Source organism: Hemicordylus capensis, chromosome 1 (genome assembly GCF_027244095.1).
Source record: "Hemicordylus capensis ecotype Gifberg chromosome 1, rHemCap1.1.pri, whole genome shotgun sequence".
NCBI classification, from domain to species: domain Eukaryota; kingdom Metazoa; phylum Chordata; class Lepidosauria; order Squamata; family Cordylidae; genus Hemicordylus; species Hemicordylus capensis.
The window spans coordinates 37,492,429-37,514,731 of record NC_069657.1 but is presented as its reverse complement, the minus strand read 5'-3'; the positions used below and the strand labels follow the sequence as shown (position 1 = coordinate 37,514,731).

Here is a 22,303-nt window from a genome sequence, read left to right as displayed (position 1 = left end):
CCAGCTACCTCTGGCAGCGCGGAGGTTTGGGGGCCAGGATGCGTCATGTCAGCCCTCAGACATGCCATAATGCACCACACAAGTCCCCACAGGGATGGGCAGGCACTCATCACTGCTACAGTGCCAGCTACAAGCAGCTGACGCTGATCAATGAGCAAAAAAAGGGGCTAAGGGAGCACCCACTCCCCTGACCCCATTTCAGAGGTGAGCTCTGCAGACAGGTTTGCCACCTCGGTGCTACCAGTAGCCACTCATCTCCCACTACTTCTCATGTGCAGCCAAGTCCAGGCTTGGCTGCCTTAGCCCAGTTTTAGCTGTGCATGAGAACAGCCTCATAGTTTCCTGAGTTCAAGTGAAACTGGTTTATTCTAAATCAAATCCCATCCCCTTGTAGAGAGAGCTACAGAACTCAAGGCTCAGCTCGCCTCATCCAAGCAATGATAAACAATGATTCAACATTACAGCTGCATATGGGCAATGTGTTTCGAGAGCAAACTCTAATTAGTATTTCACAGTTTGAAACTATATTTTTACTGTAAAAACAAGATACATATAAATACGTATCCAGAAAGCTTTTCAAAAATACATACAGAAGTTTTTAAAAGTCAAAACTCAACCAATACTATTATCATTTTAAATTGTACCTACCCTGTCTGTATGACCAGGAGCCATAGATAACATTTTTCCTTTTCTCCAGTCCCACACACAGATTGTATTTTTTGAATCCAAACCGACTGAAAGCAAACGCTGAAAATTTCCAGAAAGTTTTTAAAAAGGTATTAGCATTCAAAATGATATCATATTTTGTACTTTTTGAAACAGAAAACTATACTTCCAGGACATAGGCATTTTTTTTAAAAAAAAAACCTCACTCCAGTAATAAAATATTTCCAAAAGAAAGAAACAGAAAACACAGGCAAGAATTCAAAAGACCACATGGGGGTGGTGTTTGTGCCAATTAGCTTCCAATCCCTTCTGAAAGCATATTTGATACTTCTCAGTGGAGAGGTTCATGAACGGCTTCTGATGCAGAAGAGCTGTGGTTGAGGAGAAAAAAAGAAGCTCCACTAGGTGGCCTGGTACAGATGTAACACACCATTGCCAGCCATGATTAATACGAAGCAGATTCCCTCTTAAGCAGCATTTGAAACGATTTGAAGTAGTTTGTAAACCCGACTTAAGAGGGAATCTGCTTAGCATTAAATAATGGTGAACACAGGTGCAGATGTGGTGTTACACCATAGTTAAATCAGGTGAGGGAAGAGGGGGTGGAATTTATATGTCCTTGAGATTGGTTTCTGGTGTACAAACCACAATGTTCAGGGAGCCAGTGTTACTTTACATCTCTGTTGGTCATGAACTTGGAAATGTTTGTGATTGCCTCAGGCTCTCTGTGGATGCTAGCCAAAAGCTTTATCTAGCAGGAAGAAACTGTATTCCCCCCCCCCCCCCTTACAGCATGGAAATGGTATTTTATATTTCAGGAACACATGAGAGAAAATGAATTCTATAAAGGTTTTTAAAAGCTCGACACAGTGTTCAATTTGTAACAATCTACTGTGGGCATACTATGTTGGTCTGCTTTTATGAAACTTGCTTTCCATAAAACTCAAATAAAAATCTCTTTAGCCTTGTTTTTTACATCTTCTGATATAAATCAACTATTTTCAGTGATTCCATGGATATTTTGAATATTTATGGAGTTACACACTAATTGAGACATATGCTGAGTTGTAGAACTGCACAAATTGCAGTAATACAGGAGAAAAACAATTGGCAAGAACAGCTTTAGACACTCATTACTGTGTTATCATCCACAGGCAGCATCCAGACTAAGGCAGTCATGACTAAATCTCATTGAAATGAATGAGGAAAATTAAATTTTGACTTACTTGTCTCATTTATTTCAATGGCGCTTAGTCATGACTAACTAGTCTGGAAGTTGCCACATGACTTTTTGTATGTGTACTAACAAGCTTTTTATATGCATACACATGAATGTTTGCAGTACATGTTTCTTATTATTTCTGCTCACAAACATAGCACAGCACTGGAAAATAGCCTGCATTCAAGAAACACATGAACTGTGGTATAGTTAGGACACTGCCAAAACTGCCCAAAGTTGTAGTAACAGAACATTTACTGTAGTTCCTTTCTTTCTACAATATAACAACAATTATAGAGCAAAAATATCAAGGGTTTAACTTTTTCAATATTTTACAAATAATATAAAATAATTTTCCAAGGAAGATCAAAGAAATAAGTATCTTCCTAGAAGCAGGCAAAATGAAATAGAAATAACCAATTGTTCTCCATTTTCCGTTATTTCAAATCTAATCCAGATGTTTTATACAACTAATAGACTACATGAGTATGTAAAGAATCTCCAGTGATTAAAATTCTACAAGCAACAATGAAATATGTTGACCCTTCTATGAATATTTATTATTATTATTATTACTACTATTATTATTATTTGTTGTTGTTGTTCAGAGGCAGTCGTTTAACACCAGATTGAATATTTGTGCTGATTTTTGAGAATTCCCTATGTTCCTAATGACCAGGACCAGGCCTTGGGTTTTTGGTGCCCTAGGCAAAGTATGACTTGGCACCCTCACTTTAGTTAAAATGTATATTCTGTAACATCTCTAGAATATAATTTTAACTGAATGTACAGAGGAAAAAGTCATACTTGTCAATAGGCACTGGCTGAGGTAGGGTGAGGGGTTGAGGAAGGAGATCATACCTTTTACAATCCATAGGAGTGCCATTGCTGCCCTGGAAATACTTCATTGAGGCACTTCTAAGGGGACTCAGAGCCTAGATTTTTTTAATTTTTAAAACTAAATGTTATTTAGGACAAGTATGCTCTGCTCCTTTAAGCAAGATTTAGGTAGCTTCTCACAATCCATTTGGATTACCTTAGCCTAATAATTAAACAGCCAAATAAATAAATAAATAAATAAATAAATAAATAAATAAATTTACACAGTCAGACAGGTGTTATTGACTGGTTTGTTTTATCCAGACATCGAGTCCTTCCCAAGGACCTGGGATGCCAGAATGTTATTATCAATGTTGTTGCTGTTATAGATATCATCGCAGAATATAGGCTGTTCCCAGTAAAGTTGCTTTTTGTAATTGGCTGGTGGTGATTTCTGTGGCCCCTATGGTGTTGAGGTGCTCTTCAGGGTCTTTTGGAACTGCACCCAGGGCGCCAGTTACCACTGGGATTATTTTGGCCTTTTTCTGCCACAGCCTTTCAATTTCAATTTGTAGATCTTTGTATTCTGTTAGATTTTTAAATTTCTTTTTCTTCTATTCTGCTATCCCCTGGTATTGCTATGTCGATTATTTTCACTTGTTTTTCTTTCTTCTCGACTACAGTTATATCTGGTGTATTGTGTGGCAGATGTTTGTCTGTTTGTAGTCGGAAGTCCCATAATATTTTTACATTTTCTACAACTTCTTCAATTTTATGATCCCACCAATTTTTGGCTACAGGTAGCTTGTATTTTTTGCAGATGTTCCAGTGTATCATCCCTGCTACTTTGTCATACCTTTGTTTGTAGTCAGTCTGTGCGATCTTCTTACAACAGCTGATTAGGTGGTCCACTGTTTCATCTGCTTCTTTACAAAGGCGGCACTTGCTGTTTGTTGTGGATTTTTCGCTCTTATTGCATTTGTTGGCTCTTATTGCATTTGGCTCTTATTGCATTTATTCTTAGTGCCAGTTCTTGTGCAGCCAGAATTAAACCCTCTGTTTCTTTCTACAAGTTGCCATTCTTAAGCCATTGCCAGGTCTTGGTGATGTCTGATTTTCCACTTTTATTGTGCAACTATTGACCATGCAGGGGCTTCTTTTTCCTTTTTTCTGCTCGCTTCTTGACTTGTTCTTTCTTGTAGGCCTGCTTTGTTTCATTGGTGTTGAATAGTTTCTCGTTATTGACTATTTTAAGTGCATCTTCTTCACTGTCCTTGATATATTCTTCAAGGCCTCTTTTCTCCTCTTCTGCTGTTTGATGGACTTGTAGCATTCCTGTTCCACCTGAGCCGCGAGGGAGGTCTAACCTATCTACATCACTGCGGGGATGCAGAGCATGATTGATGGTCATGATTTTCCTGGTCTTACAATCTAGCATCTCTAGCTCTGCTTGGGTCCAGTCTATTATTCCTGCAGTGTATCTGATAACAGGTATAGCCCAGGTGTTTATGGCTTGTATGGTGTTGCTGCCATTGAGTTTGGACTTGAGGATTTTTCTAACTCTCCTATTCACTTCCAATTTTTCTTTTAACTTCAGTGTGTGCAATGTTATCAGCCTGGAGAATGCCCAAGTATTTGTAAGGTTCTTTCTCTTCCAGGTTCTTTATGTTGCTTCCATTGGGAGTTCTATTCCTTCTCTTTTTCTTATTTTTCCTCTGTTCATTATTAATGCAGCACACTTGTCTAGTCCAAACTCCATTGCTATATTCCCACCCTCTCCTGAGCCTCCATCTCTGCCTCCTCCCCTCGGCTCCTAAGACTCCAGGAGCCACAGCTGCAGGACACTGTGTGCTATGAAAACGTGCATGCTATAAGCTTTTCTGATGGATAATGTTTTATAGTGGACTAGACCATAAGTTTTCAGCAGCTGTTCACATTTCAGTACCAGCAGTTTCACTGGTAGTACTGCTCATGCTCCAGTTGTATGTCTAAATAGTTCTATAGAAACTGGGTACACCTAAACGTTTCTAGCATTAGTAACCCACCCCTTTCCTAGAGCTGGGTGTAGTGTGGGTTTTGCAGAAGTTGTCACAGTTAATCCTGGAAGTTCTGAGTTCAAGTCACCTTGTACCCACCTTCACACTGCCTGCTGGAAGGGAGCAAAAACGAAATTATGTGGTCAAGGCAGCTTTGAATTCCAAGCTGTTGAAGAACCCTCTGCCTAAATTTCTATAATTCCATCCCAGCAAACACTTCCAACAAGGTACTATTCTGTAATGGCCAGTCCATCACTGAACTGTACCCATAGGAATTCCTAACCCGCAGTGTTGTTGTGAGGGTCTGTGAGGGCTTGGCACAGGCCAAATATGTATCGCCAAATATGTATCACCAAATATGATACAATGACACCCAGATGAAAAGGGTTTAATAACCTGTTATTTTAGATACTCAGTAGGTAGATTTTATTTTATTATCCTGGCCATTACAGACAGAGCAGCACCAAGGCAATACCTGAACTCAGAACCTGCAGGTTTTGCTTTGACAGCTTCTGCAAGACCCTCACTATATCCAATCTAGGAAAGGGGTGGGTAACTAATGCTAGAAATGTTTAGGTGTACCCAGTCTCTATCTATCTCTTTAAAACTGTTTAGACATGCAACTGGAGCACAATCAGTACTACCAGTGAAGCTGCTGGTACTGAAATGTGAATGGGTACTGGACATTTACAGTATGGTCCATCATAAGATACTGCGCATCATAAAGGTTTAGCCAACTACTGATGTTTCACAGAGCAATATAAATTATGGTTTAGTCCATCATAAAATATTATCCATCAAAAAAAACTTACCCTGGTATTGAAATGTGAATTGGTAATGAAAAATATGAAAATGTGACAGAGTGATGAGCAGTTACAGTGTAGTCCATCATAAAAAATTACTTATCAGGAAATCTTGCCCCAGTATTGAAATGTGAATGGGTACTGGAAAATACTGAAACCTGACAGAGTAAGGAAAGAGTAAGGATTGCCCAGACCATCAAAACACATTACCTATCAGAAACGCTTAGCTGGTATTGATATGTGAATGAGTACTGAAAAATTTCATTCTATTCCATCATAAAGCATTACCCATCTGAAAAGCTTGTCCCAGTACTGAAATCTGACAGAGTGATGAAAAAGAGTTATGATGGTCTAGTAGTCCATCATAAAACATTACCCCAGTACTGAAATCTGACAAGGTAAGGGGCAATTACATTCTTGTCCATCAGAAAACATTATCAGGTAAGGAAATCTGACAGGTTAAGCAAAAATTAAATCATACCAACATCCCCTAAAAATTGGTGCCCTAGGTCTGCCTAGTGGACAGGCCAGCCAAACTAATGACCTTTTTGTTGTACCTGAAACCAATTCTAAGCAGATTTATCATTCATTATAAAGAGATTGGGCTGAAAAAGCACCCTTAAAGCAACAAACAAACAACAACAACAACAACCCTGCCCTTCTTAATAGACTACCATGTAGAGGTTCATTTACAGCCCAGGAATATATCAGTCCACAGGCCAGGGTTCTAAAAATGGGTTGATCAGTACATTTTGAGTAAAAAAACCTGGGTAGTGTTTTTTGGATTGCTTATGAACCCAGTAGAATTATTAGCCATGATGGACTTTGATAATGAGTAGCTTTTACCCTGCCAAAAATGGCTTATTCTGCTAAATAAAATTTTAAAAGCTTTAACATGCTTAATAAGCAACAGTGATTGTACGGTGTTCAAACCACTTTACTAATCCAACATTTTCTATCTGAAGTGACAGACTGATGGCTACAAATGAAAAAGAAAGTTTTCCCATGTCAATATTTATTATTTTATTAGTATTTTGAAAGTGTTACTCTACAGAAAACACACAAAAAATCTCAGTATTTCTATAGAAATTTGTACGAAACTGCAAAGGTTTCAAGTAAAGTTATTTTAGCTATTAATTAATTATTATTCATTTATTTATTTACATTTATAGACCACCCGATGCAAAGGCTCTGGGTAGTGCACAACAAGTTTAAAAAGACATAAAACAAATATCATCTAAAACACACTACTTACAACAATATAAGAACAATTTTAAAACCATTTAATACCAATTAAAATACCCCCGCCCCCAATCTAAAAACCTTGGAAGGAATAGGTTTTTAGGGCTCTCTTAAAGGCCAACAGAAAGCCTAAACTGCGGATATCTGCCGGGAATGCATTCCATAGGCCAGAAGCAGCTACAGAGAAGGACCGGATCCAACTCCCACCAGACATACCAGTGGTAACTGGAAACAGACCTCTCCAAATGACCTCAACATTTTATTTAATTTTATTTATTTAGTTAGTTAGTTAACATATTTTATACCGCCCAAAACTTACGTCTCTGGGTGGTTTACAAGATAAAAACAACATTAAAACATTAGTTAAAAACTAAAACAAGAAATTTAAAACACAACAATTTAAAAGTTTTATTTAAAAAATTCTAAAACATTAAAAACAATCAAAACAGTTTTAGTTAAAAGCATGAGTGAACAGATGTGTCTTTAAAGACTTTTTAAAAATTGTCAGAGATGGGGAGGCTCTTATATCACCAGGGAATGTATTCCAAAGCCTCAGGCTGGCAACGGAGAAGGCCCGTCCCCGAGTAGCCACCAGACGAGCCGGTGGCAAATGCAGACGGACCTTTCCTGATGATCTCAATGAGCAGTGGGGTTCATAATAGGCATGTGCCCAAAACGTTTCGGAGGCCATTATGAAGGCCTCCGAAATGTTTCGGCACTGGGGGCGGTTTCGGCGTTTCGGCGCCGGCGGGGGTAGCGCTTTAAGGGCGGGGGAGGGCGTATTCACCTCTCCCGCCACATTTCCCCCGCCGGCGCGCTGTTTTTTAAAGCCCCTTGGGGTGGCAGCGTTCCTCCCTGCCGCCCCGTTTGCCCCGTCGGCCGGAAGTGGCGAGTGCGCTTGTGCCTGTTGCGTGCGTGCGTGCCCTTCTGCCGTGTGTGAGTGCATGCATGATGGGCGCACGCGCACTCGCCACTTCCGGCCACTTCCGGCCGACGGGGCAAACGGGGCAGCAGGGAGGAACGCTGCCGCCCCGATGGGCTTAAAAAAAACAGTGCGCCGGCAGGGGAAATGCGGCGGGAGGGGTGAGTACACCCTCCCCCGCCCTTAAAGCGCTACCCCCGCCGGCACCGAAGATTTCTGTGCACATCCCTAGTTCATAACAAAGAAGACATTCTCTTAAATACCCAGGGCCAAAACCATTTAGGGCTTTACAGGTTATAACTAACACTTTGTATTTTGCCCGGAAACATATCAGCAGCCAGTGTAACTCCTTCAATACAGGAGTAATATGGTCCCTCCTAGATGACCCAGAGACAAGCCTGGCTGCCGCATTCTGAACCAACTGTAGTTTCCAGACTACATACACGGGCAGCCCCACATAGAGTGCATTACAGTAATCCAGTCTGGAGGTGACCAGCAGATGTACCACTGTTTTGAGGTCATCTATCTCAAGAAATGGACGCAGCTGGCGTATCAGCCGAAGCTGATAGAAGGCACCTCTGGCCACTGCCTCAACCTGGGAGACCAGGGAGAAGCTCGGATCCAGAAGCACCCCCAGACTGCGTACCTGTTCCTTCTGGGGAAGTGTGACCCCATCCAGAACAGGCACATCAAATTTATCTCCCGAGTTTTGACCCCAAACAATAAGTACCTCTGTCTTATCTGGATTCAGTCTCGGTTTGTTATCCCTCATCCAGCCCATTACCAACTCCAAGCAGGCATTTAGGGAAGTTATGCCCTCTCCCGATGATGCTGACATGGAGAAATAGATTTGGATGTCATCAGCATATTGATAACACCTTGCACAAAATCTCCTGATGATCTCTCCCAGCAGTTTCATGTAGATGCTAAACAACATCTGAGACAATACGGAGCCCTGAGGGACACCATACAAAAGTTCGGATTTTGAAGAACAACAGTCTCCAAGGGACACCATCTGGAACCTCGCCGAGAAGTAGGAGCGGAACCACTGCAGAGCAGTGCCTCCAACTCCCAACCCCCTCAGACGCTCCAGAAGGATACTATGGTATTGAAAGCCACCGAGCGGTCCAAAAGGACCAACAGAGTCACACTTCCTCTGTCCATTCCCAGGTGGAGATCATCCATCAGGCCGATCAAGGCAGTCTCCACCCCATAGCCAGCCCAGAAGCCAGTTTGAAATGGGTCTCGATAATTAGTTTCCTCCAAGCCTGTCTGGAGCTGGGAGGCCTCTCAATTACCTTGCCCAAACACGGAAGGCTGGAGACAGGCCTGTAGTTACTCAGCTCTGAGGGATCCAAGGTAGGCTTCTTCAGAAACGGTCTAATAATTGCCTCCTTAAGATTAGGAGGCATCCTACCTTCCCTCAGAGAAGCATTTATAATCTCTACCAGGCCTTCTACAACAACCGCCCTGCTAGATAGTATAAGCCATGTCAGGCAAGGGTCAAGAGACCAGGTGGTAGGCCACACCGTTCCAATCAGCTTGTCCCAAACATGTGATGGGGATCAGATAGAAGAAGGTGCTCTCTAAGGTAGCCCGGACCCAAGCCGTTCAGGACTTTAAAGGTAATAACCAGCACTTCGTATTTTGTCCAGAAACATATCAGTAACCAGTGCAACTGTTCTAAAACAGGCATAATATGGTCTCTCCAGGTTACCCCAGAGACCAATCTGGCTGCCGCATTTTGAACTGAAGTTTCCAAACTACATACAAAGGCAGCCCCACATAGAGTGCATTGCAATAGTCAAGCCTGGAGGTTACCAGCTCATGCACCACTGTTTTGAGATCATTCTCATCAAGTAATAGACACAGCTGTCGAATCAGCTGAAGCTGATGGAAAGCACTCCTGGCCATAGCCTCCACCTGAAATACTCGGGTGAGGCCTGGGTCCAAGAGCACTCCCAAGTTGCATACCTGTTCCTTCTGGGGGAGTGTAACCCCATCCAGCACAGGAAGATCTAACTCATTCCTCAAATTCTGATCCCCCACAATGAGCAGCTCCATCTTGCTTGGATTCAGCTTCAATTTGTTATCCCTCATCCAGCCCAATACTGCCCCCTAGGCAAGCATTTAGGGAGTGAATGCCATTTCCTCATTTGGGTGTCATCAGCATAACACCCTGCACAAAATCTCCTGATGACCTCACCCAGCGGTTTCATGTAGATGTTAAAAAACATTGATGACAGAATGGAGCCCTGAGGGACTCCATATAATAGCGCCCATTTTGAAGAGCAACTGTCACCAAGCTCCACCATCTGGAATCTTCCCGAGAGATAGGAACAGAACCACTGAAAAGCAGTGCCTCCTATCCCCAACTCCCCCAGGCCATCCAGAAGGATACCAGGTCTGATGGTATTGAATGCTGCAGAGAGATCCCAAAGAACCAAAAGAGTCACACTCTCTCTGTTGATTCCCTGGTAAAGGTCATCCATCCAATCTAATACTGCAAGAGGGATTGCTGGACACCACCCTAATAGACTCTGCAAAAACAGTGCAGTCCAAGTTGGCCCAAATACAAGAAATTTTGTCTGCAAAGAACCCATTAAAAGCATTACAGCACAACAAAGTCCCCAGGGATTGGTTTGAATTGGATAGAGCCTGAATCAAACTCCTCACAACATGGAACACCCTCCGCTGAACACGAACCTACAGAAGCAATTCGTGTAGACCAGAATTGGTTTTTTGCCTCATAAACCTTCAAATGGGCTCTATGCTATGTCCTGTCCATTTCAAGCTGAGTTCTCCTCCACTTGCGCTCCAGTTGCCTACCTTGCTGCTTCAGACCCTGCAACTCCTCTGTATACCAAGGAGCCACTTTAAAAGCAGGTCAGAAGGGACGCTTAGGAGCTATCATGTCTACTGCCCTGGTGAGTTCCCTACTCCAGGTTCCCACAAGGGCATCGATATAATAATTGGCAGAACCAACATTAAAAACCCTCCAAGGCTTTTTGGAATCCTGTTGGGTCCAGCAGCCATCTCGGGTGAACCATTTTAATAGGTCCACCACCCCTGCAAAGCTGGGTTGTGGCTGTGAAACCAACCTTAACCAGGCAGTGATCCATCCATGACAATGGGGAAACCACAGGATCCCCCACCCACAGAACACTTCCTTGATCCAAACAAAAGACTAAATTGAGTGTGCGGCCAGCAACATGAGTTGGTCCTGAAACTAGTTGGAATAGGCCCATGGTTGTCATGGCCTCTATGAACTCCTGAGCTGCACCAGACAAGTCAGCCTCACAATGGATATTGAAGTTCCACAGCCCTAAAAGCCTGGGTGACTCCAACACCAACTCCTAGACCAGCTCTATCAGCTCAGTTAGGGAGTCAGTTGGGCAGCAGGGTGGACAGTATACCAACAGAATCCCCAATCTATCCCTCATTGCCAGCCTCAGAAATACACACTCAATATGTCAACTGTCACACAGGGACCCTGGTAAGAGAAACTGCATTCTTATGGACCACAGCCACTACACACACACACACACCCCTGCCCACTACCCCTAACCTGCTCCACAAAAATGTAGCCTGGTGGGAGAAGCTGGACCCAAACTGGGCCACTAGCCTCACCAATCCAGGTCTCAGTTATACAAGCAGGTCAGCTCCCTCATCCATGATCAAGTCATGGATGATTTCAGTCTTATTCTGAACCAACCTGGCACTGCAGAGGAGCAAGACTAGGTTCTATGGGTAGTTGGAACTGCTCCCCGAAGCCAGAGAGCTAACAGAGAAGCCGGAAGTGGAAACAGTTACTAAATTACTGGCTTCCCTTACCCTGTAACAGCCAGCAGCTCTGCCAACGTCAGTTCTTCTATTACCCACCACAACAGTAATAGCTGCCCCAGAGCTGCCAGACAAACACCCCACATCACCCTGCCTAAGAGAACCCAAACACATAACAAAAGGCCTGGCATAACCCAATAAAAGGAGGACTAACAAGCTTCAACCCAGACCTCCAACCCTACCATAACAGGGTTCAAAACCCAGACCCCAGTTCAAGACCCAGACTCCAGTGCCACACCAAAGGTCCAGCAACCAAAGGCCAGCCCCCTTTGGCAGTTCCCAACAGGTCAACCGTGCCACTGGCTTTGCCTCCAGTACTCCTTCCATCCTTATAAGTACCCAAAACTCACCCATCTCACAGGTGGCTCTAAGCTGGGGCAGATGAAATTCATGCCCACAGGTGGAGTTGTCAGGCACTCAAAAAAGGAACAAAGAAGCAGAGCAGCAAACCAACAGCTAGTCAGAGCCACTCTCCTAGCTATCCAAGCTGGGCAAGAGGGGGAGAGTGAGAAGGCTGTGATATATTGCCAGGCCAAGGCCAGGGAGACAAGCTGACAAAATCCATGCTCCCATATCTCCTCCTCCCATCCACTCCCTACAACCACCAGTGCTCCTTCCATCCTTATAAGCACCCAAAACTCAGAGTCACCCCTCTCACAGGTGGCTCCAAGCTGGGGCAGATGAAATTAGTGCCCACAGGTGGAGATAATCATAGCTAATCATAAAAGTCATTGAAGTTCTTCTCATGTGCAACCTAACCCAGGCTAGGGAAGACCAGCATGGGTTAGGCTGCACATGAGAACTGCTGGGATCAGGTCTGATCCTGGCGGGGCAGCACAATCTAATCCAGCTTTTTATCCTGACTTTTAGCCAGGGTTAAGGGAGCAGGCAAGCTCTTAACCTGGGCTCCAGGGTCATGTGTCTCCTCGGGCACACAGCCTGAGAACACACAGAGATGAGCGCCTAGAGCACCTGTGTCCTGGGGGAATTCCCTAATGAACAGCACACACATTATCCTAGCCCTATGGAGCTCGGTTGTCTGGGTGTTCAGTCTGTGCTTCCAGCACACTTCTATTCATTGTCTGGGGGAGGGGGGAAGGTTGGGTTTGTGCAATCTTCCCCCCACCCACCCCACCTATTAGGTTGTATGAATAGCTCCATTGTCATCTGCCTGTTTCAGTCATCCTCATCTTGGTCAGCTTGGTTGTCACGTTGCTCTACATTGCATACTGCTTTGCATGTCAAATGATTCTTCATACAAATACACATGAGCCCAGCAGGGAATGAGACAATTCACCGCAGCCAACTCGCCGCCAGTCAATTGGACACAGCCAGCTCACCGCAGGGACAACTAGCCAAAGGGAACAACGCAACTCCCCAACCCCCCCACAAGCCCATCCTGTTACTTTGGCTTTCTGTCCGGAGGGGACAAGCGGGAGGGAGGTGAGAGGAAGCTAAATTTCCACCTACAACCCACCAAAGCATGTCTTTCACATTCTGCAGTGGAAGGAAGAATCTCTCTCCATTCCTGCTTGTGGGGTTGTGCCTCATGAGAAGTGAAATGCCAGGTGTGAAGCCTGCACCAGATCTTTAGAGCAGGCGAGCTGCCATTTTCCTCCTCATATTGCCCCTTTGTGCGTCTCCCCAAAACAGCAGCAGACCTTGCTGCTGAGTTCTCTTATTAAGCAGATTACTTCACGTGTATTCCAGGGATATTAACAGAACACTTGGGGGATCTGGTGTGTAGTTGAATTTTGAATTCTTTAGCAAGTTGGCCATGGCGAGTTATCCCATTCCCTCATTGGGTCTATGACAACTCGCCATGGCCAACTTGCCACGGCCAATTCTCATGAGGCATAACCCCACATGTAGGAATGCAGAGAGATTCTTAGACAGTCTAACACCACACCAAATACAAGAATATTTTGACAATTGTGTGGTCATTTTGAAACCCCACAGTGTCCAACAAGAGGCTGTGTTCTATACGGGAAGGATGCTAGGAGATATGCCAGTTTTCAATATGTGGATAATGCAGCCCAGATAAGACAAGTGATATGGGGAGGATGCTAGGAGATATGCCAGTTTTCAACATGCAGATAATGCAGCCCAGACTACAGCCCAGTCTCTTGTTCATGCAAAAATAAATTAATAGATAAAAACCTGTCTGTACAATCCTGCAGAGTGAATGATTGGCGTGGCATCTTGATATCTTCTCTGCCATGTAAGCAGTTTTATGCTGGGCCATAGGGTGCAGTGAGTTGTACTTTCCAGCAGAGAATTAAAAAACAACAATACAACATGCACACACACCTTGGCCAGGAAATCTCCCCCTAAGAGTTTTGCTAAGCAATTCAAAATCCAGCTACACACCAGATCCCCCAAGTGTTCTGTTAATATCCCTGGGATACACATGAGGTAGTCTACTTTAATAAGAGAACTCAGCAGCAAGATCTGCTGCTGCTTTGGGGAGACCCACAAAGGGGCAATATGAGGAGGGAAATGGCAGTTCGCCTGCTCTAAAGCTCTGGTGCAGGCTTCGCATCTGACATTTCACTTCTCATGAGGCGCAACCCCACAGATAGGAATGGAGAAAGATTCTTTCTTCCACTGCAGAATGTGAGAGACATGCTTTGGTGGGTCGTAGGTGGAAATTTAGCTTCCTCTCACCTCCCTCCCGCTTGTCCCCTCCGGATTGCATTGTTCCCTGCGGCAAGTTGTCCCTGCGGCGAGTTGGCCACATCCAACTGACCAGCGGCGAATTGGCCATGGCAAGTTGGCCGCAGCAAGTTGTCATAGACCTGCCCAGCACAAGACAGTCTGCACCTGCAGGACAACAGTTCAAGAACTGAATCAGGAACTGGTTTCCCAGCCGTTCACGGAATAGTAAGTCCCTCTTACTATTCTTCCACCAATAGCTATTTGGACTGGGGATTTCTGGAAACCGGATCAGGCCATTTCCCCAAATAAAACTTGGTAATTTACATGCCAACTGTGCTGTTGTGGGGAGTCCCAACAAGGTGGTAGTTGATGCAATTCTCCTGCACCAGGGGTAGGCAACCTTAGCTCTTCAGCAGTTGTTGTTGAACTGTTGTTGTTGTGGCTGAGAATGATGGAAGTTGTAGTTCAAGAATGGTAGTCCTTCTGCACTTAGATTTGTGCAGGTTAGTGCAGAATTTCAGACTTATTTATTTTATTTATTTAATAAATTTGTATACTGCCCGCTACCGAAGTCTCTAGGTGGTTTACAACATATTTGCCACACTTGAAGAGATAGTAATTGTACCATCAGAACTCTTCCACTGTCTTGAATGTTGTACCATCAGGATTCTTCCAATGTCTTGAATGTTTCACATGTTGTTTGTATGGCTCTAAGAACAAGGCAGACATAAATGAGTTATGCTACACAGACTACTGCATGCAGAGGCTGACAAACCCGTCACATCAGGATGACCTCCCTATACCATGGGGGGAAAGGGTGTAGTACAGGAGTAAACAACCTCAGCTCTCAAGCCATTGTTGAACTACAACTTCCATCATTCTCAGCCACAACAACAATAGTTCAACAACTGCTGAAGAGCTAAGGTTGCCTACCCTTGGTGCAGGAGAATTGCATCAACTGCCACCTTGTTGTGACTCCCCACAACAACACAGTTGCTGTGTAAATTACCAAGTTTTATTTGGGGAAATGGCCTGATCCAGTTTCCAGAAATCCCCAGTCCAAATAGCTATTGGTGGAAGAATAGTAAGAGGGACTTACTATTCCGTGAATAGCTGGGAAAGTAAAGTAAAGTGTGCCATTGAGTCGGTGTCGACTCCTGGCAACCACAGAGACCTGTGGATGTCCTTGGTAGAATACAGGAAGGGTTTACCATTGCCATCTCCCGTGCAGTATGAGATGATTCCTTTAAGCAAATTCCTATATCGCTGTTGCCTGATATAGGTGTTTCAGCAGGGATTCAAAATCTGGCATGCTAGTCAAGTCATTTCCCCGCTGCGCCATTAGGTGGCTAGGAAACCAGCTCCTAATTCAGTTCTTGAACAGTTGCCTTGCAGGTGTAAACAGTCTTGTGCTGGGCTCACGTGTATTTGTATGAAGAATAGTTTGACATGCACAGCAATATGCCATTTAGAGCAATGTGACAACCAAGCTGACAGAGATGAGGATGACTGAAACTGGCAGATTATAACAGTGGCTTTTATTATTATCTAAAAGAACTTTACTTGAAAACTGCAATTTCCTACAAATTTCTATAGAAAATATTATTTTTGAGTGGGTTTTGAGTATTTTCCATAGATTAATGCTTTCCAAATAATAATAAAATAATAAATATTGCCATGGGAAAACTTTCTTTTTCATTTTTAACTATCAGTCTGTTACTTCAGATAGAAAACATTGGATTAGTATAGTTGTTTGGACACCGTACAGTCACTGTTGCTCATTACGCATTTTAAAGCTATTCTTTACATAATAAGCTGGTTTGTGAGGGGTGAATGCTACTTATTATCAAAGGCCATTATGGCTAATAATTATACTAGGGTCATAAGCAATCCAAAAAACACTACCCCATTTACTAACTCAGAATGTACCAATCAACCCTCCTGGCCCATAGATTACATCTACTGCAAAAAATTGAAGCTTAGATACTGGCTCTAAGTACTATGAAACAGTACATGTCTAGTGGTGTTATGTTTGCGCAATTTGCAAAAAAACAAAATTGTGCAAATTGCATGACAAAAGAGTAGGTTGATTGTTTTCAATGGGCTTACTCTAGTGTAATGCAAATTGCACAAATACACTAGACTGGCGTATTGCTGTGATGTAAGTCAGCCATTGCATCTTTGCCATTTTAAGATAATGCCCGCTGCACTTTGTTATACATCATATCCAAAGTATACCCAGATCCTATTCACATTTCTGTGAATAAAAACATACAAAACTGCCCCAGCTTATTTTCAATGCTCTTTGCAAACTGAAGTGACCCTGAAAGGTGTTTACCACCTGTAGCAACAATGGGGGAAATGTGGTGGGGGATAATTTATTCACAGAATGGCTAATGGCAACACTTATTGAATGGCTTGACCTAAGACAGCACAATCAGACCCCAGAGGTGCAACCACACTGAGCAAAGGAGATGCTACTCTCATTGTTTGGGTTTGATGGATCATAAACACTGGTGTCCTACACACCAAAAAAAGTGTAAAGTCATGAACCTGCTATTCACTATGCACATGATACTGTGGTGAAGAGAGAGCAAAGACAGCCTCACATTTCCTCAGGAGTCATCAAAGACTCCCGAGGAAACTTAGTGGTCATGGGATAAGGGGACAAGTATGTGTGTGGAATGTTAATTGGTTGAAAGACAGGAAACAGAGGGTAGGTATAAATGGAGAGTTTTCACAATGGAAGTAAGTAAGAAGTGAGTCCCCCAGGGATCTGTACTGGGACTGGTGCTTTTTAATTTATTCATAAATGATCTAGAAGTAGGGGTAAGCAGCGAGATGGCCAAATTTGCAGATGATTCCAAACTCTTTTGGGTAGTGAAATTCAAAACGGATTGTGAAGCGCTCCAAAAGGATCTCCCCAAACTGGGTGAGTGGGTGACAAAGTGGCAAAGCGTTCAATGTTGGCAAGTGTAAAGTGACACACAGGAGACGGATCTTGGGGTCTTGGTGGGCAAGTTGTTCAAAGTGTCCATTCAATGTGCAGAAGCTGCGAAAAAGGGCAATTCCATGCTAGGGATCATTAGGAAGGGGATTGAAAATAAAATGGCTAATATTCTAATGCCCTTATACAAAACTGTGGTATTTTCTTGGGGTACAATTCAATCCCTGTTTTTATATGAACATCCTATTGGGCTTCAAATCTACTCCAAAACACTAATTTTGTTTAAATTGTGACATAAAACAAGGGTTAAAACGTCAACTATCTATTATATTATATTATGGGTGAAGTTATGTAGAAGCAAGCGGAAGAAAACATATTGAATACAGCTATGTTCTAGTCAGATATAGTAGAGCTGTATGTAATAGCTTGATATGTTGGGTGCAGATACAGGCATATGGATAATGTCATGAGAGGAATGTATTATGAAGAGGATTACCTAGTAGGAAATGGGAGGCAAGTGAGTGTGGCAAGGAAGAAAACTATGGAAAACAGAGCATCATGCAAAAGAATGGAAGAAAGTAGAGAAAGACATATGACTCAGCTGACATGTTCTAGTGTGGAATAATACTTCTTGTTGAGTTACATGAACCACCTAGAAATATTTTATTATATATGCACTTGTATTGTTGATACCCAATACTTCAATAGCCAGAAAAATTAAATAGGAACAAACTGTTTAGGTTCGGAATTAAAGTAAAAGGTTAGAAGAATGTAAACATTTGTTGAGGGTTTCAACTCAAATTATCACCCCCATGTTGTCACACAGAGTTAAATGGCTACAGAAGGTAGAAATGGTTCTGTTTTGCATTCCATGCTTCTTAGCATATCAGTTGTCTTGGCCTTGTGCCTAAATTCTACATGTGCAGCGCAATCTTGCCTTAAACAAGTTTGAATGCAACACTGCAGTTTGCAGAACAAAGCATACATTTTCAGGATATGAAAGCAATTTCTTACCTCATTGTTTCCTTTCTTTATGAGGTTATGTACCATTCCAAATGTCTGTACATACATCCTCCCTGCCAAGCAGATGGAAACAGTACACAAATCCTTTTTGGTAATGTCATTCCCTGTATACAAAGGGCTTGCCAATTCCGTAAGCTCCCACAATGATTTTGAAAACAGCCCATATTTCCTTAGGAAATATTGAGGTCATTCACACAATCAAAAACTATGTTCTATCCAAGTTTGGGAGCTGTTTGTGGCGTGCTTCCAATTTTCAGTTGTGTAGAAGCAAGTTAAGAGGAAAACCTAGGTAGAAGTGATTGTGTGGAAGCAAGGTAGGAGGAAAACCTGGGTAGCTTTTCCTCCTACCTTGCTTCCACAGAACTGAAAATCGGAAACACAGCTCCCCAATCCGGGTAAAACACAGTTTTTGGATTATGTTGCATGACCTCATTAAATTCTGTTACTGAATTTGCTTTACTTACTTTAAAATGTAATTCATTTACAGTTAAAACAATAGACACATTTGAATATAAGCTGGCATAGAGAATCTCAAAGGGGGAAGAACAGAAGGAAAAAAATTTTCAATTTCCTTATTGATCCTCTAGACCAGTCAAGAAACTGGCAACCTTCCAAACTAATACCCTATACCTCTAAAACGGTATCCGCATTCTCCAATACCCTGCAATGTACTTCTTCCAAATTCTATCAAAGCCTTATGTTCATTCCATAGAATTTCAGGAATGCATGAAGCACTGCCAACTGGCTGGTTTGCAAATTGTCAGTAATGATGTGCATTCCCAAAATTATACTAATACACTTTTACATTCCTTCTACTCATTTTTTCAGGCATCACCCTTGCCTTGCTCCTCATTTTTCTACAGACAGTAACAACAGAGCTTACTATGCAAGCAAGCCCTTAATATATAGTAAATGACTTCAGATGTAACTTTAAAACATTTTTGCACTGTCCATTCTGCTGTTTAGGTCATCCCATACCCAAATATCTGGACTGGAATAGAGGATTCCAAGAATGACACACAAGCATCTACCTCTCACTGAAATTCAGTTAAATTTAGGTACTTAACAGGGACGTTTTGCATTTGTAAAACTATACTGGAGTCCTTACACAGCAAAAGCTTAGAGAACCAAAGTAAATTTGTAAAAACGTTATGCTGAATCATCTTGATTCTGCAAAGGTCTGTAAAGGTAGCCAGGGACAGGAACATAGGAAGCTGCCTTAAACTGAGTCAGACCATTGATCCATCTAGCTCAGTATTATCTGCACTGATTGGCAGTAGTTTCAGGCAGGAATCTTTCCCATTCCTACCTGGAGATGCAAAGATTGAACCTGGAGCCTTCTGCATATAAAGCAGATGATTTGCCACTGAGCTACGGCCCCACCTCCAACAGTGACATACATATGGCAGGAGTTTCCAGCATGGGATACTAGTACCCTTAAAGATATCGGAAGGGCTCCCAGGGCCCTTCTGCCTCCCCATACTGCAGCCACATAATTTGTTTTCCATCTGAAGATCACTGGCTTGAAGTTGACACATCCTCAGCGATGTGTCCTCTGCAAAAAAGGAGACAGGAAGGTGAAGACACTCCTCCTCTGTTCCTCATTGGCTGGTTATGTGCTTAAGCTGAGCAAACCCCTCCCCTCAGCCTGACTAACAGGCTTCAGAGAATCAGCACTGAATGGAATCAGAACTTTCAATAGGAACATTCATGAGCAACTTAGTCTGGATGTAAGCCAGTGACTGAAGTAGCCTGTGTGTGAATAGACACATGCACACACACACACACACACACACACACACACACACACACACGCTCCATGGAATACCTGAGGTGTAGGTTTGTCGCAGAAGGGGTACACTTGTTTTAAAAGGTGGGAACTTGTTAGGCACTTGTTAGGAAGTCCAGAATTGGGCCTCTGTACACCTCCCCCTTGTGCCTGTAAAGAGGCACAGAGTATGGACTTGCCTGCCCTGAGGAGAGTCCAGGAGTTAGACAGTGTTGCCACTGTGGCCAGAAGAAGCATAGGGAGACTAGCTGAAGAGGGAACGCAGCTTCAGTACCCTGCCTTAGACCCCAAATTGGGCACCCTGATATCCAAAACAAGCTTTCCTCTATGAAAGCTCTTGAGACTCCAGGGCAAAGCAGCCATGACTCTCCCTTCATCCACTCTAGTAACTATACTTCTGACCTCATCACTAGAATCACCAAGTCATGCCTCTCAGATCATCCCAGAATCAAGACGCCATATATCCCTAAAGTCAACACTTCATCTCTGTCCTGAAAAAGAAAATCCCATCTTCCTATTTCACTACTCCAAAACATATCGTTCTCCACCAGAATTACTCTCAGTAATCATTGACCGAGAGGGGCACCAATGGAACATGTAACAAAGCATCTTCCAACCTATAAAAATAGCCATCCAAAATCCCCCCAAATTATACAGTATCTGGGATCCATCCTGGAGATTGTGACCCTCTACTCCTCCATCTTTGCACTCCATTTTCTCCACAGCGATTTCAGCTACTCCTCCCTGAATAACAAGTAGTCCAGGGAGAATCCCTCATTCCTCTTCACTCAGAAGTTTTAGTTTTCCTTACCTAATTTCCCCCTCCCTTTCCTGAGCGTGTGTGTGCGTGTGTGTGTGTGTGTGCGCGCGCGCACGCTTGTGGTTCCACCAGACCAGGCTAGAAGGTTTTCTATTTGTTCATTTCTCATTTACTACTTCAGTACTACTGCGGATGTGCATGGAACCGGTTCGAATGCCCAGCGGTTCCACCAGTTCGAAACTGGAAACTTTAAGGGTGGGGGAGGGTGCACTTACTCCTCCCTCTGCTTTCCCCCCACTGGCATTCCATTTACAAAGGGTCCGTCAGAGCGGCAGCATACCTCCCTGCCGCCCCATTGCCTCATTGGACCCTACGTCAGAGGAAGTACCCGATGCACCTGCACGTGTTGGCGCATGCATGTGCACATCTTGCAAGCGTGTTAGGTATTTCCGCTAACATAGGCTCTGACAAGGCAAAGGGGCAGCAGGGAGTTACACTGCTGCCCTGACAGACCCTTTGCAAATGGAGCACTGGTGGGGGGGAAAGCGGAAGGAGGGGTAAGTACACCCTCCTCCGCCCTTAAAGTCTACCACCCCATCTTCGAACTTCCTCTGCCCAGTTCTGTGCACATCCCTAACTACTACTACTACTAATTTATATACTGCTTTTCAACACAAGTTCTCAAAGTGGTTTACATGGGGGGAAATAAATAAAATAAGAAGATCTCCAGTTCCCAAAGGGCTCACAATCTAAAAAGAAATATAAGGTAGATGGCGACAGCCACTGGATGGATGCTGTGTTGGGATTGGATAGGGCCAGTTGCTCCCCCAGCTAAATAAAAGAGAATCACCACTTTAAAGGGTACCTCTTTGCCCAGTTAGCAGGGGATTTAGATATATCTTTCACCAATAAAAGTGGGGAGGGCGGTCAACTCCTCCCCTGGTTAAGAAGGTAAGCCCCATTGACAAAAACCAATCCTGTAGGATCCACCCAAGATTGGTTCTCACTTTTTTCAGATGATAGCTGTAGATCCCATGCTAGAATCTAGAGAATGCTCCCTTAAAGAGGGAGTAGAGCAAAGCCCAGGAAAGATAGCTTCTAGCCAATTTTTTCAGCAAGGGGCACCCTGTGGGTGTCCCTTGCAGTTCAGGTGACCTAGTTCACATACCTCCTGTTCCTTCCCTCCCCACATTTAACAGAACCCCAGCAGCTTTTAAACAATTTACCATTTCCATGTAAGATGCTCTCAGGGTCTGGGGTACCACTTCGTCTCACATTTCACTTCCTGGTTCCCAGAAACCTTCCAATATTAGCATAGCTCAGCCCCTAGATCCTCCTCCTCACCAGAGAGCTGGCTGCTGGCTCTCCCTTCATAGTAAAGAAGCCATTTCCTTCCGACCTTGCCTAGCCTCTAACCAACCCCTTTGTTTCTCTGTACCCGTTCTCCTCCAGTCTCCCTGCAACCCCACGCAGTCTCCATTCAGTTCTCCTGTCTGGCCCCTTCTTCCTCCAGGCAAATGCATTCTGATTTCTTCCCTTCCCTCAGTCTTCTTGCCGGTTCTCTGAATGGCTCCTT

At 43.5% G+C, this 22,303-nt stretch overlaps 1 protein-coding gene across 11 annotated transcripts in view; it reads right to left on the bottom strand.

Moving 5' to 3' along the window:
- The window catches only part of EML5 (EMAP like 5), a 266,795-nt gene that overhangs the window by 207,396 nt on the left and 37,096 nt on the right, over positions 1-22,303 (bottom strand). For all 11 annotated transcript variants that reach the window (XR_008313699.1, XM_053285479.1, XM_053285478.1 and 8 more), the window contains exon 3: positions 649-747. Coding sequence is in view for 10 of the 11 variants with exons in the window: in XM_053285479.1 (XP_053141454.1) it covers positions 649-747 (99 nt within the window). In the remaining variant the exon portion in view is untranslated. The remainder of the gene's footprint in view (positions 1-648; positions 748-22,303) is intronic.